We start from the raw sequence: 23061 nt of genomic DNA on the forward strand, positions 1-23061 counted from the left end.
GAAGAGTCCACAACCTTTTGAGGTACTTCTATGTCTGATGTGCTGTTTTATTTAAGGACAATTTTCCACTACCCCTTGTCAAATGAATCCCAGGTTTCATTAGAATACGTTTTTTAAAAATTTATTTATCAAAATTTATCTACTGCCTAACTAAATAGAAACTCGTAAGAGGGTTTTTTTAAAGAAACAAACAAACAAACAAACAAAAACAACCCATAAAATATACATGCAAGAGCCCTGGATAATTCTTGGAGGAAATCACGAGTTAGGAAATGTATCAGAACATATAAGAGCTGCCCTGGCTTCTAGGTGAGACATGGGCTTCTCCCCCACCACCTGTTTCCAGCAGTGGTCAGCTAGATCCCTTTGGTGGGGTGGGGCCCCTAACATGGACAGAAGGCACTGGCACTCCCCTGCTGCCTGTCCCCTGCCTTTGACGGTAGACTGCTTCTGAGTGGAGAGGCTCCACTTCGCCAATGTGGGTTTCACCTGGCTGCATTTAACTTGGAGTAGTAGAAAAATGTTGGGACGCGGGTGGCGCTGTGGGTTAAACCACAGAGCCTAGGACTTGCCGATCAGAAGGTCGGCGGTTCGAATCCTCGCGACGGGGTGAGCTCCCGTTGCTCTGTCCCTGCTCCTGCCAACCTAGCAGTTCGAAAGCACACCAGTGCAAGTAGATAAATAGGTACCACTCTGGCGGGAAGGTAAACGGTGTTTCCGTGCGCTGCTCTGGTTCGCCAGAAGCGGCTTAAGCATGCTGGCCACATGACCCGGAAGCTGTACGCCAGGCTCCCTCGGCCAATAAAGCGAGATGAGCGCCGCAACCGCAGAGTCGGCCACGACTGGACCTAACGGTCGGGGTCCCTTTACCTTTTTTAGTAGAAGAACATCAAATGAGCCTTCTGGATCAGGCCAGTGGCCCATCTAGTCCAGCATCCTGTCCTCACAGCGGCCAAACAGATGCCTATTGTGGGAATCCCACAGGAAGGATCTGAGAACAAGATCAACTCTTCCCGTCCTGCGGTTTGCAGCAACTGCGATTCAGAAGCATTTGTGCCTCTGACTGGGGAGGGCAGAGAGGAAGCATCCTGGCTGGTACCCATTGATCGCCCTCCTCCAGGAATGCTTCCAACCCTTCTGTGTAAAGAAGTCCTTACTTTAACCCGTCCTGAATCTTTTCAACGTTCAGCTTTGTAGGGCGTCAAGGAGTTTTGTTTTTTTAAAATATAAATGTTATTAGTATTTTCCACACAACAACACAAAAAATATCGAAAAATAACAATACAGTGGGACCTTGGGTTACATATGCTTCAGGTTACATACGCTTCAGGTTACAGATTCCGCTAACCCAGAAACAGTGCTTCAGGTTAAGAACTTTGCTTCAGGATGAGAACAGAAATCATGCTCCGGCGGCATGGCAGCAGCGGGAGGCCCCATTAGCTAAAGTGGTGCTTCAGGTTAAGAACAGTTTCAGGTTAAGAATGGACCACCTGGAACGAATTAAGTACTTAACCCGAGGTACCACTGTACACAAAACACAAAAACCAACGTCAAGGAGTTCTTAAGGTTAGAAGAGAAGGGCCCAAGCTTTTCTCTATCCACTCTGCATCATTCTATAAACGTCTGTCACCCATCAGTAGAGCTGGATGAGTGATGCCTCTTTAATTCCAGCTCGCAATGTGGCTAATTTGGGGGGCAACCCACGTTTCGCCATTGATTGGACCCACATGTTTAGCTTCCTCCCTCCTGCCCCAAATATACCGTATTTTTTGCTCTGTAAGACGCACCAGACCACAAGACGCACCTAGTTTTTTGGAGGAGGAAAACAAGAAAATATTCTGAATCCCAGAAGCCAGAACAGCAAGAGGGATCGCTGTGCAGTGAAAGCAGCGATCCCTCTTGCTGTTCTGGCTTCTGGGGTAGCTGCGCAGCCTGCATTCGCTCCATAAGACGTACACACATTTCCCCTTACTTTTTAGGAGGGAAAAAGTGAGTCTTATAGAGCAAAAAATACGGTATTTGTCTCCCATCCAAATGTACACAAGGGCTGTTCTCCCTTTGAGGGTGAGAAATTCCTTCCCAGCTGAAAAAAATCTCTTTAACCTCCAAGGTTTTCCAGCTTCTGGCTCCGGACGAGTGGCTTTTCTGGTGGCTGGGTCGACCCCCCCACCCCACCCTCCAGCACTCTCTGTCCCCATGTTTCCTGCCTCTTTGAACAGATGACATCTCAATGCTTTATAGGAGCCAAGCTCTGCATTTCTCTGCCTCTCGGCCGAAGGACTGAATCAACCAGTTGTTCTGGTTGCTGAGGAACGCTGAGATCCAGTTTCTCCCACTGAACCAGCCTCTCAGCCTGGAAATCTCACAGCCAGGCTAGGGGGCAAAGCAGGACTTGCTGCTGGCGTTGCAGCCCTCTAGAGTGGGCAACTGGAGTCCACGCCAGCCCTGAAGACTTCCTGGATCCGAAAGAAGGAATGAAATTCACTGCATGCACCACAATAAAAGAAAATGTTATGAAAATGATGTACAGATGGTATGTAACACCAGTGAAACTTGGTAAGATGTATAAACTTAGTAACAAATGTTGGAAATGTAAAGGAAGAGAGGGAACATTTTACCATATGTGGTGGGAATGTAAAAAAGTGAAATGCTTCTGGGAAATGATTTATAATGAGATGAAGAAAATGTTGAAATATACTTTCATTAAGAAACCAGAAGCATTTCTATTAGGAATAATAGGGAATGATATTAGAAGGAATGATGTGAAATTATTTAGGTATGCAGTGACAGCAGCAAGAATTTTGATGGCCCAGAAATGGAAGCAGGAAGAAATGCTGACCAAGGAAGAATGGAGAATAAAGTTGACGGAATATGCAGAGATGGACAAATTGCCTGGGAAAATAAGGAACCAACGCGATCAGAGATTTTCCGAGGACTGGAATAAATTCACAGAATATATAAAAAATGTATGCGAGGAGCAACTAACGCTTGTTGGTTTTCAAGAAGCTTTGTGAAAAAGACTGTTTGAAATGTTGTTTGAAAGACAGGTTAAAATGAAGAGTGGTAAAGTGCAATATAAATTTAAGAAATGTGAGATGTAGTGATAATAAGGAGAATTGTCAGATAGGCTGATGGAAGTCCAAAAGATGTATATGTATAAGACGAATGTTAAATTTGGATAGAATGTTTATTGGAAATTGAATAAAAATTAATTATAAAAAAAAGAAGAAGACGACTTCCTGGATCCCCCTGATTGGCCGTGGTGGAAAACAGGACTTGGGCGGGGATGGGCCTTCAACTCTCTGATGGGCTCTCCTTACTATCCATTTGCCACGGTCAGTTTTAGGGCTGGGCGAGTACTGGGGTGGTCTGGCGAATCTTTAAAAAATGCAGAATAAACAAGTGAGAAACACTGGCCTGCGAGCACTCCAATTGGAGAACAGCCTTTACCAAAGGTGTCATGGGTGCTGTCCCTTATTGATGATATCCTGTAAATTTCCCCGGTTTCAAAGGAAGCAGCTCCTCTCCCTCCCTCCCTGCCGGCCAGGGAGGAGGGAGGCTCCAACTGGGTTGCTTGGCTGCGTTGCTTACCCAAAAAGGAGCCTAAGAACGACTGGGGGGTGGAGCTTCCATGCCTTGTGCTGATCAAATGGGCCGCGTTTCCTGGGGACTCGCCTTTGCTCAGCGCTTCCCAGCGGAGAGGGGACGGTGGTTTTCCTTGCTGCATCCCCTTTGCCAGGTTGCTGCGCTGTGGGAACCACCGCTTGAGGCTTCGTTTGGCTGCTGGCTGGGCTTTCTGCCTTTGGCTCAGAGGGGCTCAGAAGTTGAACATGCCTGTGCTTGGAAAATCCTTTATTTTGGCTGCTGATCCCTTATTTTTGAGGCTGCTGGTCCCTTATTTTCAAATCTGTAAGTTGACAGCTATGCCTTTTATTCAGAACCATGAGGACTAGGATCTCACTTCCTTTTGAAGGCCTGCAGGTCAGTGTTCTTGCTGAGAGAGCTGCTGCCAGTCAGTGTAGCCAGTACTGAGCTCAGTGGGCCACTGCTCTGGCTCAGTTAAAGGTGTCATTTTCATGCTGCTGTGTTCCTAAGTTGCTAATGCTCTGGTAGAAAGGTTTTTTCCCCCTTTGCTTTTGTTCCTCCTCGTTGCACTCGAACCCGCAGCCCAGCTATTTTCCTTCCCGAAACGCCTCATTCCTGCCCCAGCTATTAAAAAAAAACCCACGCAGGGAGTGCTTTCTCTCACCCACTTTCACGGCGCACCTCATGTGCCCTCTGATAATGTCTTCTGCATGACAGAAGGTGCCCCGAGGCTCTGAGACGGGAAAAGCCATAAATAATACAAACACAGAGCACAGTCTTTTTCTCCCCTAGTTTGGAGCTAAATTTGTCTTTTAAGAGGGTGAGGAGAAAAAGCAAATTTCCGCAAGGGAAGCTGGTGATTCACCGAGACGGTGCTTTCTTCTTTTTATGAGGGTCTGTCAGGCAATCTGGAAAGAAGACGTTCAGAAGGACATTTCGTTCTCTTTCTCTCGGGCAAAGGTGTAAAAGAGAGGGATTGTGTGCTGGGATCTTGCTCAAGTGTTTCCCATTGGGCCACTGTGAGGACAGTATGAGCCTCCCCCCCCCCCCGGCCTGATAAAGCAGGTTGTTCTTCTGCTCCTGTGGAACCTCCAGCTCCAAAGGCAGTCTATCTAGGTTCATAGGGGCATTGAGCAAACACGATGGGCAAATCTGTCCATTATAGATTCTCTCAGTTTCTTCTCTTTTTAAAAACAACCTGAAGTTCTCCAGATTTCCGCAAGTTCTCCTGGATAGCTCAGCTAGTTACAGCATGATGTTGATAATGCCAGCGTTGCAGGTTCAATCCTGATACAGGACAGCTGCATATTTGGTTGGAATAGATATCCTCAGGGTCTCTTCCAACTCTATGAGTTGCAATCTGCTTGCAATCCCTGCCCCTGCAGAAAGTCCTCATGATATTTCACCCACATTTTAGGGCGAATTTCTCCTAAAGCACACATTTTTTGCAAATCCATTTTCGCCCAGGTAAATTGCATTATCGTATGCTATTTTTCTTTTACACAGACACACTCACACACCCTGGTGTTTGCGTTTTTGCTGGAGAATGGCATTGCAAAATGAAGAAACACCCGAGTTTCAAAAGTTGGCTGTGTTTCCATCCACACTTCTGACTTCTGCCTTTATTTATATGAGATGATGGGTGGATAGGCGATATCAGGCGCATGTAGCTTTTTGCTTTGTTTATTTAGAGAATTTGTACCAGGCTCCTCAGCCAAAAGATGCCCCAAATTGTCGTATAAACAATCCATCCGAGCAAGGCAGTCTCCACCTGCAACACTCTAATCTAAAAAGACAATGACACACAAGAGGAAAGAGCACGCGGAGGGCAGAGGAGGAAAAAAAGCAGTTCTCACGAAGACCAGCTGGCATTGGGAGACTGGGTAGCTCAGTAGGTTACTGTATGTTGCTGATAACAGCAACGTTGCAAGTTTGATCCCCATAGGGAACAGCTGAGTATTCCTCATTGCAGAACTTTCTTCCAACTCTAGAATTCAGTGATTTCAGGTAGAGCTGTATGGAATGAACCCTGCTTCCCATCTCTCCCACTGATGCAGCCTGATGGATTGGGTGCTGCCTGACTGAGCAAATGAAGCAATAATAATAATAATAATAATAATAATTTATTTATACCCCTCCCATCTGGCTAGGCTTCCCCAGCCACTCTGGGCGGCTTCCCCAAAAAATATTAAAATACTGTAATACATCAAACATTAAAAGCTTCCCTAAACAGGGCTGCCTTCAGATGTCTTCTAAAAGTCTGGTAGTTGTTGTTCTCTTTGACATCTGGTGGGAGGGCGTTCCACAGGGCGGGTGCCACCACCGAGAAGGCCCTCTGCCTGGTTCCCTGTAACTTGGCTTCCTGCAGTGAGGGAACGGCCAGAAGGCCCTCGGAGCTGGACCTCAGTGTCTGGGTAGAACGATGTGGGTGGAGACTCTCCTTCAGGTATTCTGGATCGAGGCCGTTTAGGGCTTTCAAGGTCAGCACCAACACTTTGAATTGTGTTCGGAAACGTACTGGGAGCCAATGTAGGTCTTTCAAGACCGGTGTTACGTGGTCTCGGCGGCCGCCCCCAATCACCAGTCTAGCTACCGCATTCTGGATTAGTTGTAGTTTCCGGGTCACCTTCAAAGGTAGCCCCAACGGCTTCTCTCTCTCTCCAGTCAATGGAAAGAACCACTTTGCTGCATGTTCTGATATTTGACTCCATCCTGGGACTCCGCCAATCCCGTAAAAGTGGCCAAAGGTTTAAGAAGCAAGCTGCCGGTCCACATTTCATCATGCATTCCTCTCTCTCTCTCTTCCCCCGCTTAATCCCTGGCGCTTTCTTTGATATCATGCAAGCCTCCAGCCAGGGAGTGGCGGCTTCAGAGCGAGAGCCTTTCGCTTCTGTGTGTGAGGAGGAAAGAATCTCTCTTGTCATGGGGCCTCCTTCGCAGCCTTGAGTGAACAGGTAGACGGGGGCTGGCCTTAGGTCGTCCTCAGCGCCACCCAAATAAACATCATGAGACCCGGCCTGCGGCGAAGGAAGGGCACCCAAGAGAAGCATGTTTTCCTTCCTCCCTCTTCCTCGTGCAGCTGCAACGCAACAGCCCTGCGGTGCTGCCAGCGGGCCTTACTCTCTGGGAGTTGCTGCTCTTCCACTTACTCTTGCAGCTCAGATGGATAGGGGGCCTGGCAGTGGGGTAATGAGATACCAAGTCAGCCGGCCAAATCGGTCAGGTCTCCTGGGCAGGCACCTGAAACACCGTTCTGCATCTGAGAGGTGACAGACCGGCTTCGAGAAATAGCAAGGCAAACAACAACAACAACAACAGTAATTTATTATTTGTACCCCGCCCATCTGGCTGGGTTCCCCCAGTCACTCTGGGCGGCTTCCAACAAGGATTAAAAATACATCAAAATTTGACACATTAAAAACTTCCCTGAACAGGGCTGCCTTCAGATGTCTTCTAAATGTCAGGTACAGTGGTACCTCGGGTTAAGCACTTAATTTGTTCCGGAGGTCCGTTCTTAACCTGAAACTGTTCTTAACCTGAAGCACCACTTTAGCTAATGGGGCCTCCTGCTGCCGCCGAAGCACGATTTCTGTTCTCATCCTGAAGCAAAGTTCTTAACCTGAAGCACTATTTCTGGGTTAGCGGAGTCTGTAACCTGAAGCGTATGTAACCCAAGGTACCACTGTAGTTGTTTATCTCTTTGACATCTGGTGGGAGGGCGTTCCACAGGGCAGGTGCCACTACCGAAAAGGCCCTCTGCCTGGTTCCCTGTAGCTTACTGTAGCTTTGCTTCTCGCAGGGAGGGAACCACCAGCCCCAAACAGGGCCTTTCTTCACATGGCCCCCACCAACATGCCCCTTTCGCGCAAAAGCCCAGAATTTCAGTTCCTTGGCCAGCTCCCCACCTCCAGAAGGCTGCCCCCCCCCCACTCAGCCACAGCCCCAAAAGCAGGCCAGAGTGTGTGCATCAGCTAGTAGGCACCAGCCATCAAGGCTCATGGAACTATGGCACTCGCTCCTTCAGGAGGCAGCAATGGCCACCAATGTGGATGGCTTCAAAAGAGGATCGGACAGATTCACCAGGGACAAGAAAGCTATTGACGGCTACTAGACACGGTGGCTGTGCTTTACCTCCACAGCTGGGAGGGGAAAGTGCTTCTGAATCCCAGTTGCAGGATACCACCAGAGGGACGTGAGCTCCTGGGCTTGGATCCTGTTTGCTGGTTCCCCACAGGCAACTGGTTGTCTGGTCGCCGGACTAAATTCATTGACTCATTGCAGAGTTGGGAAGATACTCAAGAGCCATCTAGCCCAACCCACTGCGAGGCAGGAGTCTGAGCTGAGCATCACTGCCTTCGACTGGCTTGACTACCCCCTCCCTGGCTTGCAGGGGCCGCCCCTTGCCGTCTGTGCTGCTGACCAGCTCCCGGGAAGGATGGGGGGGGGGCAGTGGCGTAGCGTGGGTTGTCAGCACCCGGGGCAAGGCAAGTAATTTGCGCCCCCTAACCCGTGGATTTGCACCCCCTAACCCTAACCCCCAGATGTTGCGCCCGGTGCGGCCGGCCCCCCTGCACCCCCCACGCTGCGCCACTGGGGGGGGGGGTGTTCCCTGGGCCGCCGCTGCTGCCGGGCCAGCCTCGCCAAGGGGAGCGCTTCTCCTTTAAAGCAGCCACGTGGGCCCGCTGCTGGTGAGGAGCCTGCCCTGCTTTCCCCGCGCCGAGGAGGAGCTGGCGCCGTGTCAGTTTCACCCGCCCAAGCGCGCCGGGGAAGAAAGAGGAGGGTGTCGGATTCGCGAAGGACCGTTCGCGCATCTCCATCCGCATCGGCGAGCAAGGGGGACCCGCAGAGCAGCAGCGGTGGGAGAGAGAAGGAAGGAAGGAGAAGGAAGGAAGACAGACAGACCGACCCGGGAGGGGGACGAAGCCCAGCCAAGCGCATTGCAGCAGCGGGGGGCGAAAGAGGAGCCCCCACTACGCGCGTGCCCTCCACCAGCCCGATCGCCTCTGCGCTTCTCTCTTCCCCACATCGCAGAGCCTGGAGAGGCAGTTTGCCAAGCCGCCCGCCCCCCCCCCATCCCAAAAAGGAGGGCCCTTCACTGCCACCCTGCAGCCAAACTAAGGAACATAAGACGCCTTTTTTCATTTTGGAGAGGGGCGGGGCTTCTGGAGACAACCTGGGCGGAGAGGACCGTGCGCCCTCTTTTTGCGCATCTTTTTGCGCACCGGGTTCCCTGGGAATTGGAGAGGGGTTTTCCTCTCCCTCTTTGGCGCTTTGACTCTGAAGGCACATCCACACACCAACACCCCTTCGCCGGCTCTTGCACGCCCCCTCCCTCCCTTGAAAGATCAATACTCCACGCACGCACCGATTTTATTTTTTTATGGGTCACAAAGCGACGTCGCAATGCTGTCCATGTCCAAGACGTCTTTTAAAATTAAGCAACACCAGGATCCAGGGGTAAGTCGGTTTCTCTGGCGTTGCGACGCTGAAAGGGGTTGGAGGAAGCGGGTTCCGCTGGCGGGGTGAATGGGGGTGGGGGGTGTTGAGCGGTTGGGCTTGAGGCTGGATCACCCCACGCCGCTGGAACCATAGGAAATGATATTGGATGCTGCCCATTTTCCACAGACAATGATTCTAAAAGTGTATTCTAAATGTTCCAAGAGGTTGGGAAATGCTGGCCGTGAATAATGGACTTATGTCAACTAGATATCTAGGGCACCTCTCTCTCATCTTTCTAGTTTTCTGAATTAAACTTTGCAGATTTGCTTTTGCTTCAGGACACGGCCCTTCTGCGCGTTGTGTGCATGCCCTACCTTTAAAGCACATTCAGAACACACCATAAGAATTCCAGGGACTCTGGTTTACCCCTCAGAGAACTACAATTCCCGGCACCCGGCGCTGGTTGGGGCTGATGGAAGCTGTGGCCCCAGATATCTGGATTTGGCAGAGGCTGTCTCATCCAAATGAGCCACTTTTTGGAGGCTGTAATGCCTGCAAATACTAGTTGCTGGAAACTCCAGGAAGGGAGAAGGAGGCTCTTGTGCTCAGGATCTGGTCCTGCTTGGGGTTTCCCACAGGCTGGTTGTCCACTATCAGAACACTGGACTAGATGGGCCATGGGCCAGAGCCAGTAGCTGGGCTCTTCTGATGTTTTTGTGGAACTTCCAGCTCCAGGAGCAGTCTATCTAGATTCCTATGTTCTTAGGGGCATTTAGTCACTGCTGGACTAGATGGGCCCCTGGCCTGATTCAGCAGGGCTTTTCTGATGTCCTTATCCTTGCGCAGGAAAAGAAATCCCTGCCCCACCCCCTGCAAATGAACCATTGATGAATGCAAATGCAAAACCGGCCTTTCAACACACTGACTTCACCTCTTCAAAACCGGGAATTGTTTTTAGGAAAAAAAATAAACCACACCAGTGGCGTAGCGTGGGTTGTCAGCACCCGGGGCAAGGCAAGTAATTTGCACCCCCTAACCCGTGGATTTGCGCCCCCTAACCCGTGGATTTGCGCCCCCTAACCCGTGGATTTGCCCCCGTAACCCTAACCCCCAGATGTTGCGCCTGGTGCGGCCGGCCCCCCCTGCACCCCCACGCTACGCCACTGAACCACACACACCCGATTGCTCGTGGCACCTTTTCTTTTGACAGCCTTAAAAAAGCATCGCTTGCAAAGACACGCACGCACGCTGCATTGCCTTGTGTTTATATATGATTTTGAGCACAACTTTGCCGAGGGGATTCCCCGCTCTGGAGCCCAGACTTCTACGTCTGTTTTCAAACATGTTTCCAAACACACAGCCTTCTTTCTCCCTGCTTTCCCTTTTTTAAACAAAAACCAGCGATAATTTTAGAAGTGGGTGGTTTCTTTTCGCTGTACATAGTGTCCTTGGCCGCTGAGGGCAACTTTCCCATTAATGATTCACAAACTCCCCCCCTCTTTTCAAAGTTTCTTCTTTCTTTAAACAAAAACAAACCTCCTCTCCCTCTGTGCCTCTGTCCTGGCTCTCCAGTTGGTAGCTAGGAAACCCGGGCTTGGCTTGAACGCCTCATTCCATTGCTCCAGCAACGACCTAGCTGGCTGCAAGCTTCGAAAATCGCTTACACCAAAGTAGCGGCGGGATCTTGCCGGGAACGCGAGGCCAGGGAAAAAGTGAAAACAGGTTGGAGACAGTGGCTCTGAGCCTTGACGAAAGGGGGCACCGCCTTGATTTTTTAAAATAAAGATAAAAAGTGATTTATGCCTATACAATCCTCCCTTCAGATGGAATGCATTTCGAAGTTAGGTCTGAGTTTCTTCCTGGCCTCCATGATCTGGCTCCCTCTGCCCTTCTGCATTCTTTGCATAGTCATCAAACAATGTTTTTCGAATTGAGGAAGAAAAGAAAAGAATGCGGGGAGGGAAGCCAAGTCGCTTGGTTTGCTGATCCCAGACGAAGGAAGCCTGGAGCTCAGCCGGACAGAACACCTGCGTGATCTCAGAAGGCCTCTTCAGGTAGCCCTGCGAATGTTGCCTGTCTGGGAAACTCTGGAGAACAGTGTACAGTGATACCTCTGGTTACATACTTACCGTATTTTTTGCTCTCTAAGACTCACTTTTTCCCTCCTAAAAAGTAAGGGGAAATGTGTGTGCATCTTATGGAGTGAACGCAGGCTGCGCAGCTATCACAGAAGCCAGAACAGCAAGAGGGATTGCTGCTTTCACTGCACAGTGATCCCTCTTGCTGTTCTGGCTTCTGAGATTCAGAATATATTTTTTCTTGTTTTCCTCCTCCAAAAACTAGGTGCGTTTTGTGGTCTGGTGCGTCTTATAGAGCGAAAAATACGGTAATTCATTCCGGAGGTCCGTTCTTAACCTGAAACTGTTCTTAACCTGAAGCACCACTTTAGCTAATGGGGCCTCCCGCTGCCGCTGCACCGCCGCTGCACAATTTCTGTTCTCATCCTGAAGCAAAGTTCTTAACCCGAGGTACTATTTCTGGGTTAGCAGAGTCTGTAAGCTGAAGCGTATGTAACCTGAAGCGTATGTAACCCGAGGTACCACTGTAACAACAACAACAACAACAACAACCACAACAACAACAGTAATAATAATTTCTTATACCCTGCCCATCTGGCTGGGTTTCCCCAGCCACTCTGAGCGGCTCCCAACAGAATATTAAAAACATGACAAAACATCAAACATTAAAAAGTTCCCTAAACAGGGCTGCCTTCAGATGCCTTCTAAAAGTCAGATAGTTGTTTATCCCCTTGACATCTGATGGGAGGGCGTTCCACAGGGCGGGTGCCACCACCAAGAAGGCCCTCTGCCTGCTTCCCTGTAACCGCACTTCTCGCAGTGAGGGAACCGCCAGAAGCCCCTTGGAGCGGGACCTCGGTGTCCGGGCAGAACGAAGAAAAGAGCTAGAAGAATAGAGTCCCCTCTCACGGATGTCGCCAATCCTTTACCCCACAGAGAAGGATGCAATTTCCTGTCTCTCACCTGGGAGCATTCTAAGTATAAGGCAGCCTCCTGTCGGAAAGGAGGAACGAGTGTTTTGCTCTGCACAAAGCTCTCACCTGAGGTGCACAATGACAGTGGACAGGCAGGTGATCTCCTTCCACCTGCTACCCGGGAGCCTATAATTCACTGGAGTGCGTAAGGATTAAACCAGTGGCCTCCCTATGCAAAGCGGAGACCCCTCCACACCACTGAGCGGTGTGGGGTGAGGTGTCCTCTTCCCTCACGATTCAGCAGCTCACAATCTTCAGCCACCTTTTTCCTCCTGAAAGGCACCAGACAGGCAAACGTGTCAATAACAAAGCAACGTTGGAAAATTCTAAAAACCGGGATCTGAGGGTTGCCAGTAGCAGGTGCTTTTCAGCTGCCAGGGAAAACGGAGATGTTTCACCATCCCTCCTGAAGGCCAGTCTTCAAGGGCACAGGTGCGCCTTGCCAGGGATGGAATCCTACAAACAGGGAACTGCCAATAGTGTCAGGCGGAGGGCATTCCCAGCCCTAACGGCTCAGGACCTCAATACCTCAAGGACCGCCTCTTTCCAAATGAACCTACCCGGACCCTGAGATCATCTTCTGAGGCCCTTCTTTGTGTGCCTCCTCCTTGAGAGGTCCGGAGGGTGGCAACTGGAGAACGGGGCCTTCTCTGCAGTGGCTCCCTGCCTGTGGAATGCTCTCCCCAGGGAAGTTCGCCTGGCGCCTTCATTATACACCAACAGGCAAAAACGTTCCTTTTTAACCAGGCCTTTGGTTGATCTGATTACACCCTTTTAAAATGTAGTGGTTTTTTTTGTGGTGGTGGGGCTATTGGGTTGTGGTTTTTATTTTTCTTGTGTATTTTGTGGTTTTATATCTTGATTTTGTTCTGTGAACTGCCCTGAGACCCCCGGGTATAGGGCGGTATATAAATTCAATTAATAATAATAATAATAATAATAATATTAATAATAATAATACAGTGGACGCTTGGGTTGTGAATGTGATCCGTGCGGGATGTACGTTCGCAACCCGCAGCTGTGCGCCTGTGCACGTGCAGGTTGTGATTTGGCGCTTCTGTGCATGCGCAAAGCGCAATTTAGTGCTTCTGCGCATGTGCGACCGCTGGAACCCGGAAGTAACCCGTTCCGGTACTTCTGGGTTTCAGTGGTCCATAACCTGAAACAACGCAACCTGAAGTGTCTGTAATAATAATAATAATAATAATAATAATAATAATAATAATACAGTGGTGCCCCGCAAGACGAATGCCTCACAAGACGGAAAACCCGCTAGACGAAAGGGTTTTCTGTTTTGGAGGTGCTTCCCAGGACGAATTTGCTATGGGCTTGCTTCGCAAGACGAAAATGCCTTGCGATTCCTGGGTTTTTTTTCCCCTCCCCCCCTTTTTCCCAAGCCCCTAAGCCACTTAACAGCTGTTCGCTAAGCCTCTTAACAGCTGATCTAAGCCGCTTATCAGCTGATCTAAGCCGCTAATAGCCTTTTAGCAGCTAATCCGCTAATCCCTTAAGCCTTTAATAGCCGCTAATAGACGCTAAACCGCTAATAGCGCTAATCCGCTAATGGGCTTGCTTCGCAAGACGAAAAAAACCGCAAGACGAAGAGACTCACGGAACGAATTCTTTTCGTCTTGCGAGGCACCACTGTAATAATAATAATAAAAAAATAAAAAATACCTGGAGATGCCAGCAGGACCTGGGACCTTCTACATGCCAAGCAGGTGCCCTACCATAGAGCCACATCCCCTTGGCAAAATCAGAGGGACAGACAGTCTTGTAAACAGCCAGGGACTCCTGCTAAAAAAAATATCCCAGAGACCCAGAGGGGAGAGGAAGGAAATAACTGTGCACTTTGCAAAATCCATAGCTAGGCTCTTTCCTTGCCCTGCAGCTTAAGAACATCGGAATGACACTGTCTTTTCCTGACGGATCAAAGGTCCAGGCCGGCCAGTCGCTGCGCCGCCTCTGCTCACCCCCCTCTCTTCTCTCTTTGCAGACGAGGGGTCCAAAGTCCCCCGACATGAGTGACAAGAGGAACGAATCCTGCCACGCTCTGAAATGTATCCCAGGTATTCCGATTTTGCTTTCTTTCTCAACCCTCTTTCGTGCGATCCCAAACGTTAAGGCACAACGCCTTGTTTAAATGCGAGTCGGTGTTGTGTAAAACACCAGGTCCTGAGGAACGGGTTGGTATTGGCAGATGGGGGAATGGAGGACGACGGTGTGCTATACAGTGGTACCTTGGGTTAAGTACTTAATTCGTTCCGGAGGTCCGTACTTAACCTGAAGTTGTTCTTAACATGAAGCACCACTTTAGCTAATGGGGCCTCCTGCTGGCACTGCGCCGCCGGAGCACAATTTCTGTTCTTATCCTGAAGCAAAGTTCTTAACCTGAAGCACTAGTTCTGGGTTAGTGGAGTCTGTAACCTGAAGCGTATGTAACCTGAAGCATATGTAACCGGAGGTACCACTGTATAGAGATGTGGTCACCTCAGGCCCTCCGAAAAAGGATTATTGCAGAGCTGGGAAAAGGTTCAGAAAACCAATGAAAGGGATCGAGGGGGGGGGTCCCCCCATGACTCCCCCGTGAAGAAACGGCACTGTTTTGGGGACTTTAGAAAAAGAGGAGAGGAATGCTTGGACAACAAGAAGCGTCCAAAACGATATGTGGCTCAGAGAGAGCAAACAGAGAATTTTTTTCCTTGCTGGACATCCAAGGAATGCTGGAAGATTCAGGACAGATTAAAGGGCGCCGTTCTTCACACAGCAGAGAGTTGAACTATGGAACTCACTGCCTTGTTGTTGTTGTTGTTGTTGAGTCATTTAGTCATGTCCGCCTCTTCGTGGCCCCCTGGACCAGGGCACGCCAGGCACTCCTGTCTTCCACTGCCTCTCGCAGTTTGGTCAAACTCATGCTGGTAGCTTCGAGAACACTGTCCAACCATATCATCCTCTGTCGTCCCCTTCTCCTTGGGCCCTCCATCTTTCCCAGCATCAGGGTATTTTCCAGGGAGTCTTCTCTTCTCATGAGGTGGCCAAAGTATTGGAGCCTCAGCTTCAGGATCTGTCCTTCCAGTGAGCACTTCAGGGCTGATTTCCTTCAGAATGGAGAGGTTTGATCTTCTTGCAGTCCATGGGACTCTCAAGAGTCTCCTCCAGCACCATAAGGGTTAGAAATATTCATTGAGAGGACTATTGGTGGTTAGTAACCCTGATGGCTGTGCTGTGCCTCCGCAGCTGTGCTTTTGTGTTGGAATCCTGAATTGCAAGTTCCCCTCAGAAGAAGAGGAGGAGTTTGGATTTGATATCCCACTTTATCACTACCCGAAGGAGTCTCAAAGCGGCTAACATTCTCCTTTTCCCTTCCTCCCCCACAACAAATACTCTGTGAGGTGAGTGGGGCTGAGAGACTTCAGAGAAGCGTGACTGGCCCAAGGTCACCCAGCAGCTGCATGTGGAGGAGCGGGGAATCGAACCCGGTTCACCAGATTACGAGTCTAGCGCTCTTAACCACTACACCAAGCTGGCTCCTCAGAGTCACCTGGTTGGCCACTGTGGAAACAGGATTCTGGCTTGATCCAACAGGCTCTCCTTAGTATTTTTAATTATTTTCCTTAAAGAAACACGCACCATTCTTTGGCTACGATCCCACGGAGAGGTAGAACTTTCACCATGAGTGTGTATGGAGGAATTTGCCCTGTGTGTGTGTATGTTGCAGGGAGGGTTCCCCCGCCCCCCCGCTACTTCGGTGTTTTGGTTTTTTCTGAGAAAGAGAAATAGGCTTTGTTGGGTCTTTTATTTGAATACAAGCTTGGGGCGACCTCCCATGAGGGAGCCACGAAGGGTTAAGGCAGGGGTCAGCAACCTTTTTCAGCCGTGGGCCGGTCCACCGTCCCTCAGACCTTGTCGGGGTCGGACTATATTTTGGAGAAATAAAAAGAACAAATTCCTATGCCCCACAAATAACCCAGAGATGCATTTTAAATATAAGCACACATTCTATTCATGTAAAAACATGCTGATTAGGTTGCCTACCCATGTTATTAAACAGCAAACTTTTTCAGCAGGGGGCCGGTCCACTGTCCCCCAGACTGTGTAAAGATGAGAGGCAGTGTGGTGTAATGGTTAGAGTGTCGAACCAGGAGCTGGGAGAGGCCAAGTTTCAAATCCTCAACCAGTCATCCTGGGCGTGACTTCAGGCCAGATTCTGCTTCTCTCAACCTAACCTACCTCTCAGGGTTGTTGTGAGGACTAAATGAGGTTGGGGTGGGGGCAGAACCACTCTGAGCTCCTTGGAAGAAAAGGTGGGGTTTAAACGGAACAGATAAATAATAATGAATAGACAATCCAGCTGCGTGTTTGCACTGTGCTAAAATGAGCTTTCAGCTGTGTACAAAAATAGCAATACTCGAGAGTGTCAGTAAAACACGTTTCAAGCCATAGTCTATTTCGAGTTCTGACAGGCGATGGCTGATTCCTTTGTGGGGTGGGCAGCGGGAGACAATGTTTTATATTACTAGATTCCAGTTTGCATGTTTAAGTGCACTTTGTCTTTCTGGGAAGAGCTGGGAGCTCTTGCGATTCTTCCAGCTCGATGAGTCTTCCTTCATAAGGGGGTGGGAAGTGCTTTTGGTTTCCAAATGCGTTTCGGTATGCAAAACAAGCTGAAACTTGTATTAGCACAAGACGGGAGCTATTTGGATATCATTTGTGTTTTTAAAAGAGTGGCCGTGTTAGAAGATGCCTCGCGGGGCTGGAGAGAGTTTGTTATTATCGCTTCTGATGCTGAGGAGTGAATTACCGTATTTTTTGCTCTATAAGACTCACTTTTTCCCTCCTAAAAAGTAAGGGGAAATGTGTGTGCGTCTTATGGAGCGAATGCAGGCTGCGCAGCTATCCCAGAAGCCAGAACAATGAGAGGGATTGCTGCTTTCACTGCACAGCGATCCCTCTTGCCGTTCTGGCTTCTGAGATTCAGAATTCTTTCTCTCTTGTTTTCCTCCTCCAAAAACTAGGTGCGTCTTGTGGTCTGGTGCGTCTTATAGAGCGAAAAATACGGTAGGTAGAAAGTGGTCCATTGAACTAGCCATAAGGCAGTGATAAAAGCCCTAGAGCAGGCATAGGCAAACTCTGGCCCTCCAGATGTTTTGAGACCACAACTCCCATCATCCCTAACCACTGGTCCTGTTAGCTAGGGATGATGGGAATTGTAGTTCCAAAACACCTGGAGGGCCAGAGTTTGCCTATGCCTGCCCTAGAGTGCGTATCTGAAGAAGCGTGCATGCACACGAAAGCTCATACCAATAACAAACTTAGTTGGTCTCTAAGGTGCTACTGGAAGGAATTTTTAAATTTTGTTTCAAAAGCCTTAGAGGTTAGGTGAGGAGACATGCAGGGAAAAAAGGTAGGCAGTAGAAGAGATTTTCTTCCACTCTTTCTTTGCAGAGGCAGGCTTGCTTATGGCACCCAGGACTTATTTGTTTATCTATCACATTTATATTCCACTTTTTCCTCCAAGGAGCTCAGGGTGGCAGACATGGCTCTCCCCACTATTATTTAATCTCCACAACAGCCCTATGAGGTAGGTTAGGCTGAGGGGCCTAGTTGGGGAGATTCGAACCCTGGTCTCTCCAAGGTCCGAGTCAAACACATCAACCCATGGGTAGGCAAACTAAGGCCCGGGGGCCGGATCTGGCCCAATCGCCTTCTAAATCCGGCCCGCGGACGGTCCGGGAATCAGCGTGTTTTTACATGAGTAGAATGTGTCCTTTTATTTAAAATGCATCTCTGGGTTATTTGTGGGGCATAGGAATTTGTTCATTCCCCCCCCCAAAAAAAAATATAGTCCCCCCATAAGGTCTGAGGGACAGTGGACCGGCCCTCTGCTGAAAATGTTTGCTGACTCCTGCATTAACCACTAGGGATTGATGTCTGCAGGTGTGTTTGTGGAAGCGGGACCCAGAATGTCAGCATTTTGTGGGAGGAAATCGAGCGTGTTCTGGAAAGGCAGATTTGCACTGTTGAAGTCACACAAAAACATTTACCGTATTTTTCGCTCTATAAGACGCACCTTTTCCCTCCTAAAAAGTAAGGGGGAATGTGTGTGCGTCTTATGGAGCGAATGCAGGCTGCGCAGCTATCCCAGAAGCCAGAACAGCAAGAGGGATTGCTGCTTTCACTGCGCAGCGATCCCTCTTGCTGTTCTGGCTTCTGAGATTCAGAATATTTTTTTTCTTGTTTTCCTCCTCCAAAAACTAGGTGCGTCTTGTGGTCTGGTGCGTCTTATAGAGCGAAAAATACGGCAACTAGCGGGGAAGGAGAAACTTGTTTTGTCTTCCCCGCATACTTTTTTAGAGGCAAGAGAGGGAGGTAATTGTTTGCGTGGCAAATGATTAACTAGAGTGGGACCTTAGTAGAAAAAGGGCAGCCAGCCTGGCGTCTCTGAAGCAGTCGGAGCTTTGCTCTCAGTGAGGGATTCCTGTCTGCCCTTGTTGCTTGGACACCTGGGGGTTGTAGCAGCCCTAGAGGGCAAACACTGGGTGCTTTCCTGCTTGGCAAAGGCTTTGAATGGCGACTGGGAACCTGGCCAGGTGAAGAGGAAGGAGGCGCAAGGCGAGAGGGGGAACTTCCAGAACTGGTGTCCCTGGCAGGATGCACACGGGCCACCTTGTCACCCCCAGAAATCCCCCACGGGTGCTCCCAGCACCTCCTGATATTTAAAAAATAAAGAATGAGGATATTTATTTTTGCCTTGCTGTTTTGTTGGATGGATTGCCTACTTTGGGGGAAATGCTGCCTGCTTGGGGTTTTTTTTCCCTCGGTCTGCGTTTTATTTGGAGTGTATGGACATATGAGCAGTCTTCTGGATCATGACGACTGTGAGGAACCTGCAAGCTCGATCAGAGCTCAAGGTCACTTTCCTCTCCTGAGGTTTCTGGCAACTTGGATTTAAGTTTGCGCTGTGGAGGCAGAGCAACGCCACTGTGGCTAGTAGCTGAGTTAGAAAGAACCACGAGCCCCTGGTCCATGAATTTGGCCAGTTCTTTTTTAAAGCCATCTCTTTTGGCCAACAGGGCAGGGCGTTCCACAGCTTAACTATGCATGTGTGTATATAGTGGTACCCCAGGTTAAGTACTTAATTCGTTCCGGAGGTCCGTTCTTAACCTGAAACTGTTCTTAACCTGAAGCACCACTTTAGCTAATGGGGCCTCCTGCTGCTGCCACACGATTTCTGTTCTCATCCTGAAGCAAAGTTCTTAACCCAAGGTACTATTTCTGGGTTAGCGGAGTCTGTAACCTGAAGCGTATGTAACCTGAAGCGTATGTAACCTGAGGTACCACTGTATAAGTAGGAATTTTGCCTTTTGGGGGTGACATTCTGAATATCACCAGTTTTTCTTCTGTGAAATGGGTACAGTGGACGCTCAGGTTGCAAACGTGATCCATGTTGGATGCACGTTCACAACCTGCAGCGTTCACAACCTGCAGCAGCGCGTATGCACACGTGCGGGTTGAGATTCAGTGCTTCTGCACATGTGCAAAACGTGATTTAGCGCTTCTACGCGTGCGCGACTGCCGAAACCCAGAAGTAACCCGTTCCAGTACTTCCGGGTTTCGGCGGTCTGTAACCCGGAAAAACACAACCTGAAGCGTCTGTAACCCGAGGTATGGCTGTATTTCCGGATGCTAGTGACAACTCTCTTAGATTTCCAGATGTGCTCCTTCCCCCAGACCAAAAGGTCTAGGTACACACACACAGGTGGGGGGAGCTGGAAAGAAACAAGAGCTTCTCTCTCATTTTCTCTTCTCTGGGAGTTTCTGAAAGGTTCCTGTGCAAGCTCCCATTGCAAGGTGCTTCTCCCAAGTCCCCTTCACTGTGAATTAATTCTTTCCTGCAGGCGAATATATCCGAGAAGAGGCAGCTCACGTGCGGAAAAGCATCCCTTCCCAAGATGGAGAAGTGACCTACATCCCAGGCACCCTCTACTGCACCAACCTGAGAGTGGCTTTCTTACCAGACCCGTCTCCAAACACAGAGGTGAGTTACCCACTGGGTTTCTGCAACGCTGCCTTGTCCAGAAAAGAAGTGGGTACCTTCTTCAAAGCAAGTCAGACTATTGATCTTATCCTAGAACCCTTCCCTTAAAAACAAGGCAAGATTCCAGACCTCAAGGTTTTTTTGGGGGGAGGGAACTTGATATAAATTGGAACAGCATTATAGTGACAATCGGTGCATCTAGTTCAGGACTGCCTGCACTGGCTGGCAGCAGCTGCCCCTGGTTTCAGGCAGGAGATTTCCCCAGCCCTTAATGGAAATGCCACTAAGTTTAAAATAATGCTAAGATTCTAGTCCTCATGGTTCTGAATCAAGGGCTGACTTAGGAAGCTGCCTGCTACTGAGTCAGACCCCTCTGGTCCATCTAGCTCAGTACAGTCTACACTGACTGGCAGCAGCGGCTTTCTAGGATTTTGGGCAGGCGTCTCTACCTAGAGATGTCTTCAGGGACTGAACCTTCTGCTTGCAAGGCAGCTGTCCCACCATTGAGCTACAGCTCTTTCCCTTAAACAGTTTCCACTGATTCTGGAATAAAATGCCATAGCCTGAGTCAGATGACTGGCCCACCTAGCTAGATATTGCCCACACTGGCTGGCAGCAACTCTCTGGGGTTTTAGGCAGGGTTTCTCCCCTAGTCTAATAATAATAATAATAATAATAATATAGTTATACCCCGCCCATCTGGCTGGGCTTCCCCAGCCACTCTGGGTGGCTTCCAAAAACTTATTAAAATACTGTAAACATTAAACATTAAAAGCTTCCCTAAACAGGGCTGCCTTCAGATGCCTTCTAAACGTCAGATAGTTGTTTATTTCTTTGACATCTGACGGGAGGGCGTTCCACAGGGAGGGCGCCACTACCGAGAAGGCCCTCTGCCTGGTTCCCTGTAACTTGGCACCTCGCAGTGAGGGAACCGCCAGAAGGCCCTCGGCGCTGGACCTCAGTGTCCGGGCTGAATGATGGGGGTGGAGATGCTCCTTCAGATATACTGGACCGAGGCTGTTTAGGGCTTTAAAGGTCAGCACCAACAGTTTTAATTGTGCTCGGAAACGTACTGGGAGCCAATGTAAGTTTTCAAGACCGGTGTTATGTGGTCTCGGCGGCTGCTCCCAGTCACCAGTCTAGTTGCCGCATTCTGGATTAGTTGTAGTTTCCGGGTCACCTTCAAAGGTAAGCCCCACGTAGAGCGCATTGCAGTAGTCCAAGTGGGAGATAGTCCAATCTGGAGATGCCAGGGATGACTGAACCTGGGACCTTCTGCTTGCACGGGGACTGCTCCCTTCCCAAAATGAAGGCGTGTTAGGCGCCATAAACCCGGCTGAGAGCAATTCCTCTCTTTTTCTCCAGGACTGTTCCTGCCAAACTTTCATGCACAGCGACTACGACGTTGCCCTCCCTTGCATCGGGAGACTGCTCGCCGGTAAGGTTAAGAGGGCTGCCTCGAATCATCTCCTTCCGTTCTTGATTGTAAGCCCCTCGGGGCAGAGACCTCTGATCTTGCTGTAACCCCGTAAACCTGCCTTTTGTGTGCTCCCCTCCATTGCCGCCATTAAGTTTTCAGGTCCTCTGAACTCCTTTTCCCCCCGTAGTTAACACGCGGCTTTTGCTTTTCTTACTCCCCAAGTCAACAGCTTCACCAAGGCTAAAGTGCTAACCAGTACCTCGACCCTGAAGTTCATCCCAGAGGAGCTGATCATCTGCTGCCGGGATTTCCGGGTGCTGCGGTTCCGGTTCCACGACAGCGGCTTGGAGCCTCAGGCCTTCCGGGTGAGTCACGGGAAGGGGGGAGACACAGAACTCAGCAGCGGCATAATCCATCAACTTGATCTGCCATTCTTCTCTGCTAGGGACTTTATCTTCTTTCCATCTCTGGGCCAATAACATCCATGCAGCTCCGAGACCAGGGAGAAGAGTCGATGGAAGAAGATTGGAAAAAATTTAAATTATATTTACAGAAATATTGCAAAATTAATGAATGTTAGAAGAATACTGGAATGAAGTTATATGGTTTTAGCAGAAATGTTATTAAGGATTATGCAAAAATTGATTGTTAATGGGCTAAATTGGAAAATTTAAAGTAAGACTGGGTTAAGATAAATTATAGATCAAAAAATTGAGAAAGAGGGAAAGGATTTGCTGAACCAGCTAGTTTGAATTAGAATACAAAAAAGGGAGGTGTGAGGAAGTCGAGGAAACAAGCAAATGAAAGATAAAGATATGAAATTTGGATGTGTTTTTAAATGTTTTTGTTTTTTCTCGTTATTTTGTTGTATTGTTTCTTTTTTTATCTTTGATGTATTGCATGTTGAATTTTTGTATTGGTTTTTTTCCCCTTCTCTTTTTTCCCTTTTTTCTTTTTGTAACTATAAAATATCTAATAAATATTATTTTTTTAAAAAATAACATCCATGCAGCTGTGGTCACATACATAAATAGTCTTTTCTGCTCCCTTGGGATTTCGGCATCTAGAATTCCTAAAAAGGAAGGCTTCAGGGTTTTTTTAACAAAAGGTTATTTTAAACATCCCCCCCCAACTCAATATATATCATTTCCCAGAATTCTTTTACTACCTTACATTTCCACCACATATGATAAAAGGTGCCTAATGTGTGCGTATAGATATGTGTGTGCGTTTGTAAATTAAAGAAACTAGCCAACTGTACAAAGTTAAAATATGCAGAAATTGCTCTGGCCGCTTTTGCCTCTGACCCCGCCCACCTCTGGAATGTGGCCCCTAGAAGCTTGCCCAGAAGGGAACATGGCCCTCTGCTGGGCTTAACCCTCTCCCTGCCATGCTGTTCCAGGTGTCGATGGCTATCGCTCAAGCCCATGAGAGCAGCACCAAAGATGGCTCCTACGAAGATGCCGCCCTGAAGAACTTGGGTGAGTCCAGCTGGCCGAGGAGGAGGGAGGGAGACGCTGGCTGCCT

The 23061-nt window shown here is 49.0% G+C and overlaps 2 protein-coding genes across 3 annotated transcripts in view; both read left to right on the forward strand.

Annotated features, from left to right (window-relative positions):
* LOC310666130 (intelectin-like protein) overlaps positions 1–23061 on the forward strand; it is an 814635-nt gene that overhangs the window by 509032 nt on the left and 282542 nt on the right. The gene's annotated exons all lie outside the window — the stretch shown is intronic.
* The window catches only part of MTMR11 (myotubularin related protein 11), a 38479-nt gene continuing 23596 nt past the window's right edge, over positions 8179–23061 (forward strand). The window contains exons 1-6 of one of the 2 annotated variants that reach the window (XM_083416544.1): positions 8179–9042; positions 14073–14145; positions 19975–20114; positions 21480–21552; positions 21757–21899; positions 22937–23015. In XM_083416544.1, coding sequence (XP_083272670.1) covers positions 8989–9042; positions 14073–14145; positions 19975–20114; positions 21480–21552; positions 21757–21899; positions 22937–23015 — 562 coding nt within the window. In that variant the 5' untranslated portion in view covers positions 8179–8988. Of the gene's footprint in view, positions 9043–14072; positions 14146–18413; positions 19180–19410; positions 20115–21479; positions 21553–21756; positions 21900–22936; positions 23016–23061 lie in introns of those variants that run through there. The other variant, XM_083416545.1, reaches the window with a different exon arrangement.

Source organism: Podarcis tiliguerta (assembly GCF_965153285.1).
Source record: "Podarcis tiliguerta genome assembly, chromosome: 16".
Lineage (NCBI taxonomy): Eukaryota > Metazoa > Chordata > Lepidosauria > Squamata > Lacertidae > Podarcis > Podarcis tiliguerta.